Source organism: Pseudorasbora parva, chromosome 14 (assembly GCF_024679245.1).
Source record: "Pseudorasbora parva isolate DD20220531a chromosome 14, ASM2467924v1, whole genome shotgun sequence".
In the NCBI taxonomy this organism is placed as follows: domain Eukaryota; kingdom Metazoa; phylum Chordata; class Actinopteri; order Cypriniformes; family Gobionidae; genus Pseudorasbora; species Pseudorasbora parva.
Genome location: NC_090185.1, coordinates 31757563 through 31776838, shown reverse-complemented (window position 1 = coordinate 31776838; position 19276 = coordinate 31757563). Strand labels below are relative to the sequence as shown.

The 19276-nt window shown below is 42.9% G+C and overlaps 1 protein-coding gene across 1 annotated transcript; it reads left to right on the top strand.

The window, feature by feature from the left end:
- The first annotated feature begins 1 nt into the window (after window position 1).
- On the top strand, window positions 2-18419 carry cand2 (cullin-associated and neddylation-dissociated 2 (putative)). The gene is made up of 15 exons (XM_067416265.1): window positions 2-195; window positions 1834-1977; window positions 2053-2207; window positions 2282-2405; window positions 2483-2739; window positions 10474-10579; window positions 10731-10876; window positions 11092-11378; window positions 11456-11597; window positions 12662-14164; window positions 14306-14401; window positions 14591-14760; window positions 16937-17101; window positions 17247-17354; window positions 18111-18419. The coding sequence occupies exons 1-15, from the start codon at window positions 128-130 to the stop codon at window positions 18333-18335; spliced, it is 3696 nt and encodes a 1231-aa protein (XP_067272366.1). The 5' UTR covers window positions 2-127; the 3' UTR covers window positions 18336-18419.
- Window positions 18420-19276: the final 857 nt, after the last annotated feature.

Below are 19276 nucleotides of genomic sequence, written 5' to 3'. Positions count from 1 at the left end.
CCGAGAGTATCATATGTCCTAGTCTGTCCAGTGTCCAGCCAGGCGCTATGATCTTCATCAAGCTCAACTTTCTGTATTAATTTTTTCATCGCCATTCAGTGCAGTAGGCTACTTTAAAAAAGTCAAGATGTCGAGTGTCCCCTTTTACATTTCCAATCTTTTGGAAAAAATGACATCAACTGACAAAGACTTTCGGTAAGGCAGTGTGTGTTAGACGCATGTTTCAGTCTCACGACTAATGTTTACAAAAATAGGCCAATGACAAAGCAAAGGCCTGGAGTTGTATGTGTGGCTTAAAAACATATTTTTCAGATTTATATTAACCCTTTGAAAATAGTGAAATGGAGTAAACATTGGCTACTTTGTAAAATTCTATTTTATTTGTGTTATGGGGAATAAATGGAAACGTAAACCTAATCATTCTGGATTCAATATTAAATTAATCACCATTAATGAGTCACGATTCCCACAAAATTCAGTTTCTAATTTGCTGTTCCTAAGTTATGGGAGCACATTTCTGGCATAAGAAGAAGAAAATCACGCTTTGGTAAATCTTATTTATGACAAAAAGTTGTATGCTATGTCGAAATTGTGACTTATACTAAATCATGATTATTAGATTAAACATACTTCGTCATAATTATGACATCAAAATTATTATGCATACTATGCCTAAGTCAATTACAAACTAAGTCATAACGACTTATTATTAAATAAAATAAAGTTGAAATGATGACAAGTCTTAATTTATGACATAATTGTCATATAACATGAAAAGTCGAAATTCTGACATGTTTCCACAGTCATAATTATGAGATGAAAAAAAAAATTATGACATAAAAGAAATTACTTTCTGTCATTAGTATGACGTTTTATGTCATAACTATAAATTTGACTTTGTATGTCATATTTAAACTTTATATGAATTTCAACTTTTTAATGTCATAACTATAAATTAAACTTCGTACGTCATAATATTAACTTTTTTATGTCATAATTTTGACTTTTAATGTGAAAACTATCATTTTGACTTTGTTTCATTTAAACTTTTTATGTCATATTTTTTACTTTTTTAATTTCATTACTATAAATATGACTTTGTCATATTTCAACATTATGTGTTATAATTTTTACTTTTTAATGTCAAAACTATAATTTTGACTTTGTATGTCATATTTTAATTTCATAACTCATTTTGACTGTGTCATTTCAACTTTTATATCATAACTTTGACTTAAAATTCACTCCAATAAATATGACTTTGTATGTCATATTTCAACTTCATCCATCATAATTTTGATTTTTTAATGTCAAAACTATAATTTTGACTTCGTATGTAATTTTAATTTACAACTAATTTCGACTTAATGTCATTTTTAAACGTTTTATGTCATAATTTTGATGTTTGAATGTCAAAACTATCATTTCGACTTCGCATGGCATTTTATTTTCGAACTAATTTTGACTTCATGTCATTTTTAAAGGTTTTTTGTCATAATTTTGACTTTTTAATTACATTACTATAATGTCATATTTCAACTTTTTGTGTCATAATTTTTTACTTTTTATGTTATAATTTTTCGACTTTTATCACAATTATGACACGTTGTAATTTAAAATTTTCATCTCATACTATTTAGAAAAGCATGATGTTTTTCTTATGTGGTAGAAATATAGGTCTCCATTCCAAACAGTTTTGCTAACTAAGTACTACTATCTCAATAGTATTTACTATGGTAATACCGTGTGTTTTGGACATGTGCCATGATATTTGAGTAAAGTGGTTTTGAAGCACATCAAAACTGATGGGCACTATGGTTAAACAAATGAAAGGTTTATGGCAGCCAATGACCTGATGATGGAGCTCCAGAAGGACTCGATCAAACTGGACGAGGAGAGCGAGAGGAAAGTGGTGACCATGCTGCTCAAACTTCTGGAGGACAAAAACGGAGAAGTGCAGAATCTGGCCGTCAAATGGTATCTTCTCACTCGGATTTTCCTCCGAACATCAACGTTGTGGTTTGTGTTCACCATTATTTCTGGTTTGTGTAGTCTTGGTCCTCTTGTGGGAAAAGTGAAGGAGTGTCAGGTGGAGACGATGGTGGACACTCTCTGCTCCAACATGGTTTCCAACAAAGAGCAGCTGAGGGACATCTCCAGCATGGGCCTAAAGACTGTCATCGCTGAACTGCCATCTTCATCTGCTGGTATCAGGCTGAAATAATAGAGAAGTACCACATTTTCTGATCCTTTTGGTCATAGTTGTTGTGTTGTATTTAAGGTTTGAGCCTCACGGTCAACGTCTGTAGGAAGATCACGTCCCAGCTGATTGGAGCATTGGGAATGCAAGACGACGTGTCCGTTCAGCTAGAGGCTTTGGATATTCTTTCTGACATGCTGGGCAGGTTGGTCAAAATGCCTTGTACTTGCATGAAAAGTGTGTATGAACGTTCGACCATCGGTCTAATGGATTACTTGACAGGTTGAGCACTGCTCTGGTGAGCTTCCATCAGTCGATTCTGAGCGGTCTCCTCTCCCAGCTCATGAGTCCTCGTATGGCTGTAAGGAAACGCTCTATTATCGCGCTGGGTCACCTGGTGCCGAGTTGTAGCCCTGCTCTGTTCACTCTGCTCACCGAACACCTTATGGGCGAGCTGTCCCGCGGACCGCCCACAGCCAGCGTCCGCACTTACATCCAGTGCTTGGCCACGGTCAGCAGACGAGGAGGACACAGAATTGGTGAGAGATGATTTTACTTTTAAGCTAGAATACTGTCCGTCAATGTTGAGGGACTGTAGTATTACCAGCAGAGGGAGCAGAAGAGACTATCAATCAAGCGGCATCCTCGCCCAATTTCTGTTGAAGCCAATACGGAAGTGACTTAAACTTTAGTTCACCGACTGGCCACTAGGGACAGGCTCCAGAAGGGAGCAGAATCTCATTGAGTCTCATGTTAAAATGCCCAAATTTAAAGCAGAAAAAAACATGTTTACAGCCTGCTACAAATTGTGGTTTTGGTCTATATGGCTAATTTTGACTTTCATGACAACTGTGAGGGGGTGAATTTTTGTATAACTCATTCGTTTACATTTTATAAAGCCTTAAAGTTCTGCATAATTAAGGGCGTGGCCACTTTGAGTGACAGGTGGATAGCCATTGATCTGCTGTCTGTTAGTCATCGCATCATCTTAGCTCCGCCCACGTCCCGCATACAATCCAACGCTCTCCATTGACTTTGTATTGCGTGAAGCGGTCGCGTCATCTTCTTTTCCTTATAACAAACAACAGTGCAATGTCTAAAAGCTGATATGTGACAAGGTGTATAGCACACAAGCTAAAAAAACACATAACTACGTTTTTATAAGCTGTCGACCTCAAAAAACAAGCTTTTAAGGAGACAAAAGTGGATACAGGCAATAAGACGTGAAGCTTCAGCAGGAAGAATAGATCAATTTTGGGATCCTGAACCTCAGTGTGTCTCATATGCCTACGTGTGCAGTAAACATTTTGTCAAATATCCAAATGTCAGTTTTATATATTATATTTCCTGTCGCTGATTACTTTCCCCTCCAGTGAGGGTAGTTCTCAGTGTAATATTGTGAGGGCTGGATGGAAGAACAGAACCCAAGAGCAGATCAGTTCAAAATATTTATTAGGACAAAAAGCAAAGTAAAAGAAAACAATATTTAACTGGGCAGCCGAGCTGCCACGTCAGGGGAAATAGCTGTAGACACAATCCAAGAACAGGCAGAAGTCAGCAACAGGTAGACAGTCCAGTGAGGCAGTAATGCAAGAGGGCAAGCCAGGAGAGTGATCGAGGGACAGGTAGGTTCAGGACCAACAAAATGACACAGCAAGGTGCAGGGCAGGGAAAAGTCCAAGAACTGGCACAGACTCAATAACAAAAAGCCAATCCCCAAAATGGAGATGGCAACACAAAGCTGCAGGGCTGGACCAGACTAGGGAAAAACAAAACAGCATCAAAACTTGACAGGACAGAAAATAGATTTGACATCTAAGAGGCTGGAGCATGACAAAAAAGCAGTCAAAACACTCTGGCAGAGAAGGCAGATAAGAGTGGAAGCTAAATAGTGTGAGAAATTAAACGAAAGGAGAAACAGGTGAGAAGTGTGCAAGAGCCCTGATTATAATGCAGCACAGCTGCCTCCAAAATCAAGAGCGGGAAACTCAAATGAGGGACAGGTGAGAGAGTGGTGTGCAGTAGTGCTGATTAAGAATACAGCACAGCTGTGGTGCAATGGAAAAATACAGGGAAACAACTGAGAGAGCAGGAAAAGCAATGATCAAACCCGAGTCCTGACAGTACCCCTCTCCCCAGGAACGCCTCCAGGCGTCCTGGGTTGAGGAGCAGATCGGTGGAAATCGTCGATCAGCGAGCGGTCTAGGATGTCCCGAGTCGGGACCCAACATCTCTCCTCCGGACCGTACCCCTCCCAATCAACCAGATACTGGAATCCCCTTCCCCGCCTTCGGCTATCAAGGATCTTCCTGACAGTGAAGGCAGGAGTGCCCTCAACCATCAGGGGAGGAGGGGGGGAAGTAGCAGAAACAGAAGTAGAGGGACGGGAAACAGAGGAACGAATAAAGGGTTTGATGCAAGAGACATGGAAGACAGGGTGAACACGATGAATAGGGTGCGGGAGCCGAAGCCGTACCGCCACCGGACTGATCACCTTGACAATAGGGTATGGCCCAATGAACCGCGGTGCCAACTTCCTAGATGGCACCTTAAGAGGCAGGTCCCTAGTGGAAAGCCACACCCTTTGCCCACAGATGTATTTAGGTGCTTCAGCCCGACGACGATCCGCCAATCTCTTGGTGCGTTCCCTCGTTCGCAGCAGTGCCTCCCTGGCCCGCCTCCAGGTCCGCCGGCACCGATCAATGAATGCCTGAACTGAGGGAACCGCAGCTTCGGGACCCTGTGAGGGAAACAGAGGGGGTTGATACCCAAGACAGCAATAGAAAGGAGACAATCCAGTAGACGACACCGGCAAGGTATTATGGGCGTATTCAGCCCAAGTGAGTTGCTGGCTCCAGGATGAAGGACTGTGAGAAGCAAGACACCGGAGAATCCGCCCAAGATCCTGGTTTGCTCGCTCCGTCTGACCGTTGGTCTGTGGATGGAATCCTGACGACAGACTAGCAGTAGCACCAATCTGCCGACAGAACTCCCTCCAAAAGTGAGAGACAAACTGGGGACCCCTGTCGGAGACCACATCCTCCGGAAGACCATGAATCCGAAAGACATGGTCCACGATCACCCGAGCAGTCTCTTTAGCAGAGGGGAGTTTGGGAAGGGGAATGAAATGAACCGCCTTAGAAAAACGGTCCACGACTGTGAGAACCACAGTATTGCCACTGGACTCTGGTAACCCTGACACAAAGTCCAGTGCAATATGGGACCAAGGACGGGAAGGAATAGGAAGGGGTTGGAGCAGACCAACGGGCATAGCATTACCAGATTTGTTTTGCGCACAAACAGAGCAAGAAACCACAAACCGATGGACGTCCCCTCCCATGCCCCGCCACCAAAAACGCTGCCGAATAGCAGCCAGCGTTCTTCTCACCCCTGGATGACACACTAACCTGGATGAGTGGCCCCACTCCAGAACCTCTGGCCGGACCGATTCCGGAACAAACAATTTGCCCCCTGGACACCCCCCTGGAACCTCTATCCCCAACTGGGCCCGCCTGACGCGCTCCTCGATGCCCCAGGTGACGGACCCCACCACACAACCAGGAGGGAGAATAGTATCAGGCGGCACCACGTCCTCTGGGGCAGAGAACTGACGTGAAAGCGCATCAGGCTTACCATTTTTGGAACCCGGCCGGTAAGACAGGCAGAAATTAAAGCGACCAAAAAAAAGTGCCCAGCGGGCCTGCCTGGAGTTCAGCCGTTTAGCTGTTCTAATGTACTCCAGGTTCCGGTGATCGGTCCAGACCAGGAATGGCTCCATTGACCCCTCCAACCAGTGCCGCCACTCCCCCAGTGCCAGGCGCACGGCCAACAACTCACGGTTACCGATGTCGTAGTTCCGCTCTGTGGGTGACAACCGGTGAGAAAAGTATGCACAAGGGTGTATCTTGTGATCATGAGGGGATCGTTGGGAGAGAACTGCTCCCACACCTATTTCTGATGCATCGACCTCCACAAGAAACTGTTGAGAAGGATCAGGAGTAATTAGAATAGGTGCTGAAGAAAAACGTCTCTTCAGTTCATTAAAAGCAGCCTGAGCTTCTGGAGACCAGCAAAAAGTTATTTTCGTGGAGGTCAATGCAGTCAGAGGGGCCGCCACCTGACCGAAATTACGAATAAACCTCCGATAGAAATTGGCAAAACCAATAAAACATTGCAACGTCTTTCGGCTATCAGGTGTCGGCCAATCTGAGACAGCTCTCACCTTCGCAGGGTCCATGCGGATCCCCTCCACCGAGATGATATGACCCAAGAACGGAACTGACTGGTTATGAAATGAGCACTTCTCCGCCTTAGCATAGAGTTGGTTCTCTAACAGCCGCTGCAGCACTCGCCTGACGTGCTGAATGTGTACCTGGAGAGAACGAGAAAATATCAAAATGTCATCCAGATACACAAAGACGAATTGGTTGATCATGTCTCTCAGCACGTCATTAATGAGAGCCTGGAAGACAGCGGGGGCATTAGTAAGTCCGAAGGGGAGGACCCTATATTCAAAATGCCCTGTGGGGGTATTAAATGCCGTCTTCCATTCATCCCCCTTCCTAATCCGAACCAAATGGTAGGCGTTGCGGAGGTCCAACTTCGTAAAGTACCTTGCTCCCTGCAAAACCTCGAAGGCTGAAGACATCAAAGGTAGAGGATACCTGTTCTTAATAGTTATGTCATTCAGCCCCCGATAGTCTATGCAAGGACGCAAAGAGCCATCTTTCTCCTTTACGAAGAAGAACCCCGCCCCTGCCGGTGAGGAAGAGGGACGAATGACACCGGCTGCCAGAGACTCAGACAGGTAACTCTCCATGGCTGCCCGTTCAGGAGCGGACAGGGAGAACAACCGTCCTTTGGGCGGAGAAGTGCCCGGGAGGAGATTGATGGCACAATCATAAGGACGGTGTGGAGGAAGGGATGTGGCCCGGGACCGACTGAAGACCGCCCGCAAATCACGATAGACCTCAGGAACTCGAGACAGATCCACAGGCTCCTCCTGTAACACAGGAAGAGAAGAGACAGGAGACAAGGCAGACACCAGACAATGGGCATGGCAATAAGAACTCCAAGATAAAATTGAATTTTCTGACCAATTAATATGCGGGTTGTGTGTGGTAAGCCAAGGGTGTCCTAAGACAATAGGAGCAAGGGGTGAATGACAAATAAAAAAAACTAATTCCTCTCTGTGGTTACCAGAAGCAACAATGACTAACGGAACAGTGGTATGAGAAATAGTGGAGAGTTCTCTGCCATCGAGAGCATGAGCTGTGAGAGGGGGAACAAGAGCCTGAAAAGAAATACCTCTCCTAGAAGCCCAGGTGGAATCCATGAAATTTCCCTCAGCCCCTGAGTCTAAGAGAGCAGATAGATGAACATTAGTACCTTGGACCACTACAGAGATAGGTAGCATGGAACGGGAACCTGCAGATGGGGTAGTAGAGGTAGCGCTCGCCAGTATCCCCTTAACTACTGACGAGCATTGGCTTTTGCTGGACAGAGGGCTGCAAAGTGCCCTGGCTTCCCACAATACAGACACAGTCCCTTGGTGAAGCGTTGTTGTTTCTCTGTGGCTGATAGATGATACCTTCCCAGCTGCATAGGTTCAGGAGAAGGTAGATGAACCAGAGCGTCGGGAGACATCCCGGCCGGAGGGGTGTCCTGGAACGATGTGGGCACGAAGGTGCGAACTCTACGACGGAGATCCCGCCGATTGTCCAACCGAATGGCCAATTCCACCAGCCTGTCTAGACCCTCAGGCAGTTCACGTGCATAGACCTCGTCCCGTATATCCTCTGCAAGTCCTTCTGCGAATCTAGCCGCCAGGGCTTCATCATTCCACCCACTCGATGCAGCGAGAGTACGGAATTCTATTGCAAAATCCGCCACTGAACGCCTTCCTTGTTGAAGGGCTGCCAAGAGCCGAGATGCTTCTTTCCCAAGAGCTGACCGATCAAACACCTTCATCATTTCCGTCTTAAACAATGAAAATTCCTTGCAGCAATCAGCCTTCTCAGACCAGACAGCCGTGGCCCATTCCCGAGCCCGTCCGGTCAAGAGGGAGATAACAAAAGCTACCTTAGAAGAATCCAAGGCATATGTGGTGGGTTGCAAAGAAAAAACCACCTCGCACTGGATGATGAAGGGTCGGCACATAGTAGGCTCACCAGAATAAACAGGTGGGTTGTTAATCCGTGGCTCGTGGATGGTAGGAACACATTCAGTGGCAGGCGGCTCAAGGTCACGGTCCCTTTGCATCCGTGAGATTGTCTCTGTAAGCTCAGTGACCTGGCGCATCAAAGTGTCAACAGCATGATGTGCTGCTGTGAGCTCCTCCTGGTGACGTCCAAGCATAGCACCTTGCGCTTCCACTGCTGCACGCATAGGTGACTGATCCGCTGGGTCCATCTTGGCCAGAGTGTGATGTGAGGGCTGGATGGAAGAACAGAACCCAAGAGCAGATCAGTTCAAAATATTTATTAGGACAAAAAGCAAAGTAAAAGAAAACAATATTTAACTGGGCAGCCGAGCTGCCACGTCAGGGGAAATAGCTGTAGACACAATCCAAGAACAGGCAGAAGTCAGCAACAGGTAGACAGTCCAGTGAGGCAGTAATGCAAGAGGGCAAGCCAGGAGAGTGATCGAGGGACAGGTAGGTTCAGGACCAACAAAATGACACAGCAAGGTGCAGGGCAGGGAAAAGTCCAAGAACTGGCACAGACTCAATAACAAAAAGCCAATCCCCAAAATGGAGATGGCAACACAAAGCTGCAGGGCTGGACCAGACTAGGGAAAAACAAAACAGCATCAAAACTTGACAGGACAGAAAATAGAGTTGACATCTAAGAGGCTGGAGCATGACAAAAAAGCAGTCAAAACACTCTGGCAGAGAAGGCAGATAAGAGTGGAAGCTAAATAGTGTGAGAAATTAAACGAAAGGAGAAACAGGTGAGAAGTGTGCAAGAGCCCTGATTATAATGCAGCACAGCTGCCTCCAAAATCAAGAGCGGGAAACTCAAATGAGGGACAGGTGAGAGAGTGGTGTGCAGTAGTGCTGATTAAGAATACAGCACAGCTGTGGTGCAATGGAAAAATACAGGGAAACAACTGAGAGAGCAGGAAAAGCAATGATCAAACCCGAGTCCTGACAAATATAGCATCTCGTGCTCTGTCTCAAGTGCTTGTATCCACTCTTTTGTCCTTAAATGTTCGTTTTTTGGGTCAACAGCTTAAAAACATCTGGGTTTTTATTCCTGGGTTTTTTACCTTGTTTTCTGTACACCTTTTCACATATCAGCTTTTAGACATGTTTGTTTTTTTTATAATAGGTCTGAAATGACAAGGAGGTCGCTTACCGCAATAGAAAGTCAATGGAGACAGTTGGTTTGTCCCCCCCCCCCCCCCCCGATGGGCGTAGCTTTCAGATTATGATGTGTGTCGCTCTGTCTCTATTGTGGATTACTTTTTTATAGTCTATTTTACAGTCTACATTACTCCACTAATATAGTCCACTTCAAGGAGGAAGGAAAAATTCGGACACTGAATGCACCGGAAGAACATGCATAGTTTCTGCATGCTGTTTAACAACAATTTGAAACTCAGCAGACGGCAGCTCCAGTAGTAATGAAATGATTTGTCTTGAACTAGCATGTATAAACCATAATTAAACAATTTAATAATCAATTAAATAGGAATTTACACCTGTATGATATTACCATGGACCCACATTGGACTGACGCAGAGGTCTCAACCCTGCTCCTGGGGACACACTGTCCTGCAAAGTTTATTTCCAACCTGCTTCAGCAGACCGGCCTGTGTACTTTCAACAAGTGATCCTGGAGAGCTTGATTAGCTTCACCTGTCTTGATTTGGAGCTAAACTGCAGGACAGTGGGTCGCCAGGAGCAGGGCTGAAGACCTCTGGAGTAGCAGTTTGGAAAATGAGTGGATTGATGATTCAGCTGCGGGCGGCATCTTCTAGAGCTATTTAATTTGGCACGACCGTCACAGTGCATTATGGGCATTCTCTAGCCATTAAGCATACGTCGGTTGGACACTTGTTATTGTGGTATATTGTGGGATTGAATAAGTGCAGTCAATGAAATCCACTATGGTTTCGAACAGCACTACAAAAGGCTGTCTCCTCAAATAGTGCCCCATTTGAGGGTATAGGGGTCGATATCCGACACAGCCATACTAAAATGTCTTGTGGTGTACCGTATTTGAATATATCATGGTCGCTGTATTAATATTTAGTCTTATGGTATGAAGGTGAACACCTGGAGAAGATTGTACCCATGGTGGTGAAGTTTTGTAATGTTGAAGATGATGAGCTACGCGAGTTCTGCTTTCAAGCTTTCGAAGCTTTTGTTAGCAGGTAAAACTACTTCTATATTGTTTGGTTTATAAGTAAAAATCAAGTTTTTTCAACATGACACAATACTCTCTCTTTCTATGTGTACTTATTTGTCAGATGTTAATTCAGAAAATCTTTCCTGTATTTTTTTTTTTTTTTTTTTTTTTTACAGATGTCCAAAGGAAATGTCCCCTCACATCCCGACAATTATCAAGCTGTGTTTGAAGTACATAACCTATGACCCCAATTACAACTATGATGCTGACGATGACCAGGATGACAGTATGGACATTGAGGAAAGAGAGGATGAAGATCAGGGTGATTTATTTGAAAATCCTTGTGCAATTTTAAGAGTTATAATTCCATCTTTAAGAGTACATCAATATAATCTTTTTGGAAAGAATAACAAATCATTACTAATGGTTCATACAAAGTCAAGTTCCTCTAGCTATGTATGAGATGAGGCAGATGGCGGATGTAGTGCTGCCCACTCTGAGTGTGTTATTCACAGTCAACACACTTGTAATCTATAGAGTCTGATGATGAATACAGTGACGATGAGGACATGAGCTGGAAGGTGCGGCGTTCCTCTGTGAAATGTCTGGAGGCGATAATCAGCAGCCGCAGGGATCTGCTGGTGGAGCTCTATGGATCTGTAGGCCCAACGTTGGTGTCCCGCTTCAAAGAACGTGAGGAGAATGTTAAGACTGACATTTTCTCAGCCTTTGTGGCTTTGCTCAGACAGACCAGGCACCCTCACGGTCCCATTTTGGACACGGGAGCCAAAGAGGAGCCAGCGGTCTCTCTCTTGAAGAAACAGGTATGCTTGTTTGCAGGCTATTGATCAAAACTACGTGGTGCATATCTTCTAAAATTAGCTCTCACCTGCTCTCACAGGTACCGACAATAGTAAAAGCCTTACACCGACAGCTAAAGGAGAAGAGCTTGAGAAGTAGGCAAGGTTGCTTCAGTCTCTTGACAGAGATGGCTAATGTACTGCCCAGTCAACTAGGAGAACACATACCAGCCCTCATTCCAGGTCAGATTAAAAGACATTTAGCATGAAATGCTATACTAACACCCGGTCTAAACCTAAACATCTAAACATCTAAAGATGTAAGTGGTGTGACGCATCAATAAAACATTATAAACACTTATACTGTCTATGTCTAGTGCAGGGTCACAAGTTACCGACATTAAACTGATCCGCAGCATAAACATTCTGGCATTCTGAGAAGAAGAACAATTATTTTGTAAAGTTCACTTTGACATTCCATCTTAAATATGTATATAAATTATGACAGATTCTCTCAATGACAAATGCAAAGTAGAAAAGGTTTGAGAAAAATGAAAAGTTAGTTCATGTGTTCATGACCTCTAGGCTAGATTATTGTAATGCTCTACTGGGTGGTTGCCCTGCACGCTTAATAAACAAACTCTAGCTGTTCCAAAACGCTAGCCTGACGTGGTCATACTCAATCTAGTCAGAATATGAGTTGAAGCGACTATTATGTGATTTATAGACCCATCAGTGCGAATTTTAGCAGGCAACCTTGCCAAAATAACACACATTTTACCCCCTAAACGGCATTTTTTTAATGTTTTTTTTTAACACACATCTCCCTCCACGTTTTCCCTATTTAAATACAGTTACACGAATAGTTGAACAACTTAGTATGGTGATATAAAATGGCCATGTTTTATTTTATGTCATCATACTTGATCGTTCAACTATTCGTGTAACTGTATTTAAATAGGTAAAACGTTGAGGTGTTTGGTCGCTTCTAACTTGATCTCTTTTTGGTACCATAGTTAATGAACTGGGCTTAGTGGGTTAAGCTAAATGCTATCAGATCGTAACTGTGCATCAGAGAGATTAAGTGCACGCACTGAGACGAGAGAGGGATGTATCAACTCGTTTTAGTTAAGGAAATAACATATAATTAATCGCTAGTCTCATTTGACATTTAAGTTGTAATAGGTGAATACCTGATACTTCAATTATCAAGTTGCCTTGCACCTTTGGCATCCAATTACACTCTTTAACCAGTTTTGTGGAATATTAGTTTCCATACATTAATGTCAGATTTTCTCTCTTTTTAGGTATTATTTACTCTTTGACAGACAAGTCGACCTCTTCAAATATGAAGATTGACGCCCTTTCTTTCCTCAATGTTCTCTTGAGTAGCCACAACCCAGAGATCTTCCACCCACACATTAATGTCATCTTACCACCGGTGATCCAATGTGTCGAAGACCCGTTTTATAAAATCACATCTGAGGCCCTCCAGGTCACCCAACAGATTGTCAAGCTCATGCGGCCGCTGGACAAGCCCATCGCTTTTGACGCCAAGCCTTACATAAAGACTGTGTTTGCTTGCACCTCGAAGAGGTTGAAGGCGGCTGACATAGACCAAGAAGTGAAAGAGCGGGCCATTTTCTGCATGGGCCACATTTTGAGTCATTTGGGTGATCAGCTTGGTGCTGACCTGCAGCCCACCTTGCAGATATTTTTGGAAAGGCTTAAAAATGAAATCACCAGGCTTATCACAGTGAAGACTTTGACTCTTGTCGCTTCCTCGCCACTTAAAATTGACCTAAGACCCATTTTAACAGAGGGGATTCCAATGCTTGGATCCTTCTTGCGTAAAAACCAGCGGGCCCTTAAGTTGAACACGATAACAGCCCTGAATGTGATGGTCACAAACTACAGTGACAGCTTCAAGCCCCCTATGATAGAGTCCATACTGAGTGAAGTACCTGCTTTGATTCAGGAGAGTGATATGCATATTTCACAGGTAGCCATAACGCTGATCACGTGTATGGCCAAAGTTTGCCCGTCCTCTTTGAGCAAAATTGGGGGGACGATCTTAACTGAAGTGCAAAACTTAGTCCATTCTCCACTGCTACAAGGTGGTGCTCTAAATTCAATACTTGAGTTCTTCCAGGTTCTTGTAGCAACAAAGGCCAACAACATGGGTTACAGTGACCTTCTCAAAGCCTTGAGAGGGCCATTCTATGATTCAAAGTCAACAGACTCCATGTCCTTGCATAAACAGTCCTACTACTCTGTGGCCAAATGTGTAGCAGCGTTGTCGACGGCCTGTCCCAAAGAAGCATCTGGAGTGGTTACCAACCTTATCCAGGAGGTAAAGAACCCCAAATCATCCGAGTCGGTAAGGATTCTCTCGTTGTTGTGTCTTGGGGAAATTGGGCGGTTTATGAACTTCGAAGGGCACAAGGAGCTGAAGGGGGTCATAATGGAAGCCTTCAGTTCTCAGAACGAGGAAGTTAAGTCTGCCGCATCTTTCGCCCTGGGAAACATTTGTGTTGGAAACTTGGGGGAGTATCTGCCATTCATGCTCAAGGAGATCGGCAGCCAACCAAAGAGACAGTACCTGCTTCTGCACTCCCTCAAGGAAATGATCACTGCTCTGTCAGCCGAAAGTCTCAAGCCTCATGTGGAGAACATCTGGGCTCTGCTGTTCAAGCACTGTGAATGCGCAGAGGAGGGCACTCGAAATATTGTAGCCGAATGTTTGGGGAAACTCACATTGGTCAGCCCATCTGAACTTCTACCAAGGCTAAAGAAACAACTGTCCTCAGGTAATTTGAGATGAAATGTTACCTTGACTTTAGTTTCAAATGTATAGTTTTAAATTGGAGTTTTAATCAAGTGAAGAGTTTGATATATATGACTGGGCTGCACAAATATAAGCAATAAGCAAGCGTTTATTGTTCTTCCAGGGTCTCCTCTTTCCCGCAGTACTGTTGTAACTGCAGTGAAGTTCACTATTGTAGACCACCCTATGGCCATAGACTCACTCCTCAAAGGATGCATTGGTAAAATTTAATTTTGCTTTAATAAATGTAAATTATATATATATATATATATATATATATATATATATATATATATATATATATATATATATATATATATATAGTTTTTTGTTTTGTTTTTGGTGAATGTATGATGGATACCATCTTAGCCCCTTGCAATAATGGCCTAGTTTGTAATTCTGCTATTAGGTGAGTTCCTGAAAACTCTCCAGGACCCTGACCTCAATGTTCGGCGAGTAGCTTTAGTCATGTTCAATTCAGCTGCCCACAACAAACCTTCCCTGATCCGTGGTCTTCTGACATCACTTCTCCCGCATCTATACAATGAGACCCAGATCAGAAAAGACCTTGTTCGAGAGGTACAAGTTATGAATATTAAAAGCACATTATATGTAAACAGTTGTGTAAAAATTGGTGTGTAAAATACCATAAAATTATTTGTGGATTTTACCTAATTATGGCATGTTAAAGGGATAGTTCACCCAAAAATCTAAATTCTGTCATTAATTACTCCCCCTCATGTTGCCCCACACCCATAAGACCTTAATTCAGAACACAAATTAAGATCTTTTTAATGAAATCTGAGCGCTTTCTGTCTCTCCATAGACAGGTAAACAAATTAAACTTTGTCGCTTCAAAAGGTTAAAACCAAGCCTGCAGTCTCCCTCTCATTTACTGAAACTTTCGCGCCTCGATCGCCCCCCGGTGACCGGTCCCAGTATAGCCGCCCCTCTGTGATTTCTAATGGACGCGAGGCAAACTAAATAATAAAATTACACTTCAAAATTTTTCCCCCAAAGTTAGTTTATGTCAATGAAGGCAGTTATCATCATGATTTCATTTCAGGTGTTCATTTTAAAAATAAGTTTAGTTTTAGTTAGTTATTTGATGCTATAAAAACGGGGGGGGGTGACGTCATGATTGACAGCTGAGACTGACGGCTTCTCTGAGTGAAGTTGTCACTGAGGCACTAACAGACTTTTTTCGAAATTTTTGGGAGCAGATTAGAGCTTTAGCTTTAATTTCTACATTTCCATAACAGTTTATTTCACACCAACATAATTAATTGTTCTGCATCTGCGAGAGTGTGGGCGGGCTTTTGATATCGCGACTGTACTTCCTGCTCTACTTCCTGTGCTCTACTGCGCAACTCCGGTCCCGAAATCGCTACTGCGCAGACTCGGTCCCAAGATGTCCGCGCCGTGCAAGGCCGCCTAAAAGCTTCAAATATGGCAAGCGGAAACGGATGATGTCGAGTCGTCCATATTTTTTTACGGTCTATGGTTAAAACTAATAAAACGAATTATTAGTTATTTGAGCAGTTTATGTATATTTTCTGAAGAGACTTGATCCCCTTATTAAACAGATTGAATTTAGGCTTTTATTCACATTTAAACATTGATCAGCGAACATGACCCTCATTGGTTCTTGCTGAAGCTCAAACGTACTGCGTAACACAAGAATGAACCTTATTGGTTCTTGAGGAAGCTCAAACGTGCTGCGTAACACAAGAATGAACCTTATTGGTTCTTGAGGAAGCTCAAACGTGCTGCGTAACACAAGAATGAACCTCATTGGTTCCTGTAGAAGGCTAAACGTGCTGCGTAACACAAGAATGAACCTCATTGGTTCCTGTAGAAGGCTAAACGTGCTGCGTAATACAAGAATGAATCTCATTGGTTCCTGTAGATGGTTAAACGTGCTGCATAACACAAGAACGAACCTCATTGGTTCTTCACGAAGCTCAAACGTGCTGCGTAACATGAGAATGAACCTCATTGGTTCTTGAGGAAGCTCAAACGTGCTGCATAACACAAGAATGAACCTTATTGGTTCCTGTAGAAGTTAAAACGTGCTGCATAACACAAGAACGAACCTCATTGGTTCTTCACGAAGCTCAAACGTGCTGTGTAACATGAGAATGAACCTCATTGGTTCTTGCTGAAGCTCAAACTTGCTGCGTAACACAAGAATGAACCTTATTGGTTCCTGTAGAAGCTCAAACTTGCTGCGTAACACAAGAATGAACCTTATTGGTTCCTGTAGAAGCTCAAACTTGCTGCGTAACACAAGAATGAACCTTATTGGTTCCTGTAGAAGCTCAAACGTGCTGCATAATACAAGAATGAACCTCATTGGTTCTTGCTAAAGCTCAAACCAAACGTGCTGCGTAACACAAGAATGAATCTCATTGGTTCTTGCTAAAGCTCAAACCAAATGTGCTGCGTAACACAAGAATGAATCTCATTGGTTCCTGTAGAAGGTTAAACGTGCTGCGTAAATAGAAAATGTTGGACTAAACCGCTGAATTCATATGGATTAGTTTTACGATCTCTTTATGAACCTTATGAAGCATCAAAGTTTAATTTGTGTAGCTGTCTACAGAGCGACAGAAATCTCTCAGATTTCATCAAAAAGATCTCCTGAAGGCGAACAAAAGCCGAACGAAAGCCTTACAGTTTGGGAATGACATGAAGGTGAGTAATTTATGCATTTAAATTTTTGGGTGAACTAACCCTTTACATCACATCTCAGGTTGAGATGGGCCCCTTCAAGCACACAGTAGATGATGGGTTGGATGTCCGTAAGGCGGCGTTTGAATGCATGTACACTCTGCTGGACAGCTGCCTGGACTGTTTGGATATCTTTGAGTTCCTGAATCACGTGGAGGAAGGCCTGAAAGACCACTATGACATTAAAGTAAGTGTGTTTTTTAGGTGAGGTAGGGATCGGACACGATTGCATTATGATTTAACATTGTCCAATACATAGGATTAAAGCAAGCATATTTTCACCATTCATTCCCTTTAAGATGCTCATGTTTCTGTTTTTTTTTTTTTTTCAGATGCTGACCTTCATTATGCTCGCCAGAGTTTCTAAACTGTGTCCAGCTGCTGTGGTTCAAAGGCTGGACAGATTAGTGGAACCACTGAAGGCTACGTGCACTACAAAGGTAAGACTTAAGTTTGTAACAAATTATGGGATGTTGTCTTCTCAGCAGTGCTGGGTAGATTGCTTTGTAGTCATTTACCGATTTTCTAAATTGCATGGCAAAAATAGTAGTTAGCAACGTAATACACATAAGGTAATAATGGTAATATAGTCTGACTACTTTTTGATCATCTTTAGATTACTTTTGACCTAACTCATTTATCACATTGATTCACTCATGTGATATCATGTGATTGATATCACATATTGATGCAGAGAATGTAAGCAGAATTTGGGGGTTTGGTCAGGGTTGTATTTGTCCCGCCCCTTATCCACTGTGATTGGACGGCTGGGTGAAAAGTTGCATTTTACTCTAAGTTGAAAATTGTTCAACTCTCGGCGACCAGTAAAAAACGCCCAGTGCTCAGCGCTTATGGGGTGTGCCCACTCGTCAGAGGGGCGGTGCCTGCATTGCATGCTTGTGAGTTTGGGGGCGGAGCTTTTTTTTCAGAAATTGCTTATTACGCCAGGGTTTCCCAGACTGGGGTTAATATAGAAGCTGAAATATCAATGAATTATGATTAATTTACTGCCATCGTGAGAATAACATGGAATGTAATAAATAACTAGTCTGATTACCAAAGTATTTTAAACCCTAAGATAAACCAATTACAATTATTTAATTTTAGGCATCTGATTACATAACCCAGATTACATGTAATCAGTCACTACCCAGCACTGCTTCTCTGTAATCAATTATCTTTTGTTTAATATAAAGGTAAAAGCTGGGTCAGTCAAGCAAGAGTTTGAGAAACAGGAAGAGCTGAGGCGCTCTGCCATGCGTGCCGTCGCTGCCCTGCTGTCCATCAGCGAGGTGGAGAAGAGCCCTGCTATGGCAGACTTTGCCAACCAAATCAGAAGCAATGCAGAGATGGCCACCATCTTCGAGAGCCTTCAAGGAGACCCCTTAACAGGGGCCGTGGAATCGATGGACACTAGTTAGGGCTCGATTTGTGTTATCATTTATGGTTACAGAACCTGCAATGGACTAGTTTTGTTGTGAAAATAAAAACTTTTAAAGCTTTAAGCTTATTTCCTACAGAATCTGCAACTGCGTCCCAATTCGAATACTATCCATCCTAAATATCAGTAGTATGCCCCAAAACGTAGTTTCACGAGTTCACACTTATATCACAAACATAATTTATAGAGTAAATTTAAATGCGTATTTGGCGTGCTGTCTGGGGGAGGGCTTCGAGTATCTAACCTGACAAAAAATATATATATTTAACACTATCCACATATTTCATCTGCAACAGCATTGGGAACATTCATGATACGTTTGGCCATTCATTTTTAAATGCAAATTGCAAACACAAGTTCTCCATGAAAGAGCCACAACTGGCAGATCAACGTACGATTTTACGACATAAAATTTAACATGGAGGATTTTAACTGTGACAAGATGGTTGACGTGACGCACGTAACAGCAACAGAGCTGTCCATTATAGATGTCCTAAAGCTTGCATTATCTTCTGCTACGCGCAAAAGTATGTATTTTTCTCAACAAAACCAGTACATCACAGTACTTTTAGGGCATAGTATAAAAGGATTCTGCCTGTTTAATGAAGGTAAATTTAACTTTTATTGGAAGACAGGACAAAAATATTGTTTGTTGTTGTTGCAATGTATGCAACATTTAATGCCATGACGATGAATTTTAAGACATTCTGCTCTGCTTGAAGACCTTTTTAATGCCTTTATCTGTGTAAGGGTGAACAGCCCATTTGTTTGTTAGAAAATAGCAATGACATTTTGAGGGCAGAGCCTACCAGGTGGTCTTAGGTAACTAGGGAATAAAAGAAAAAGGTTATGGAGTTCCTCACATTTTCCAAGTTTCTCTCACAATTATGAGTAGAAAAAGCCAATTTCTTTTTTCCTTAG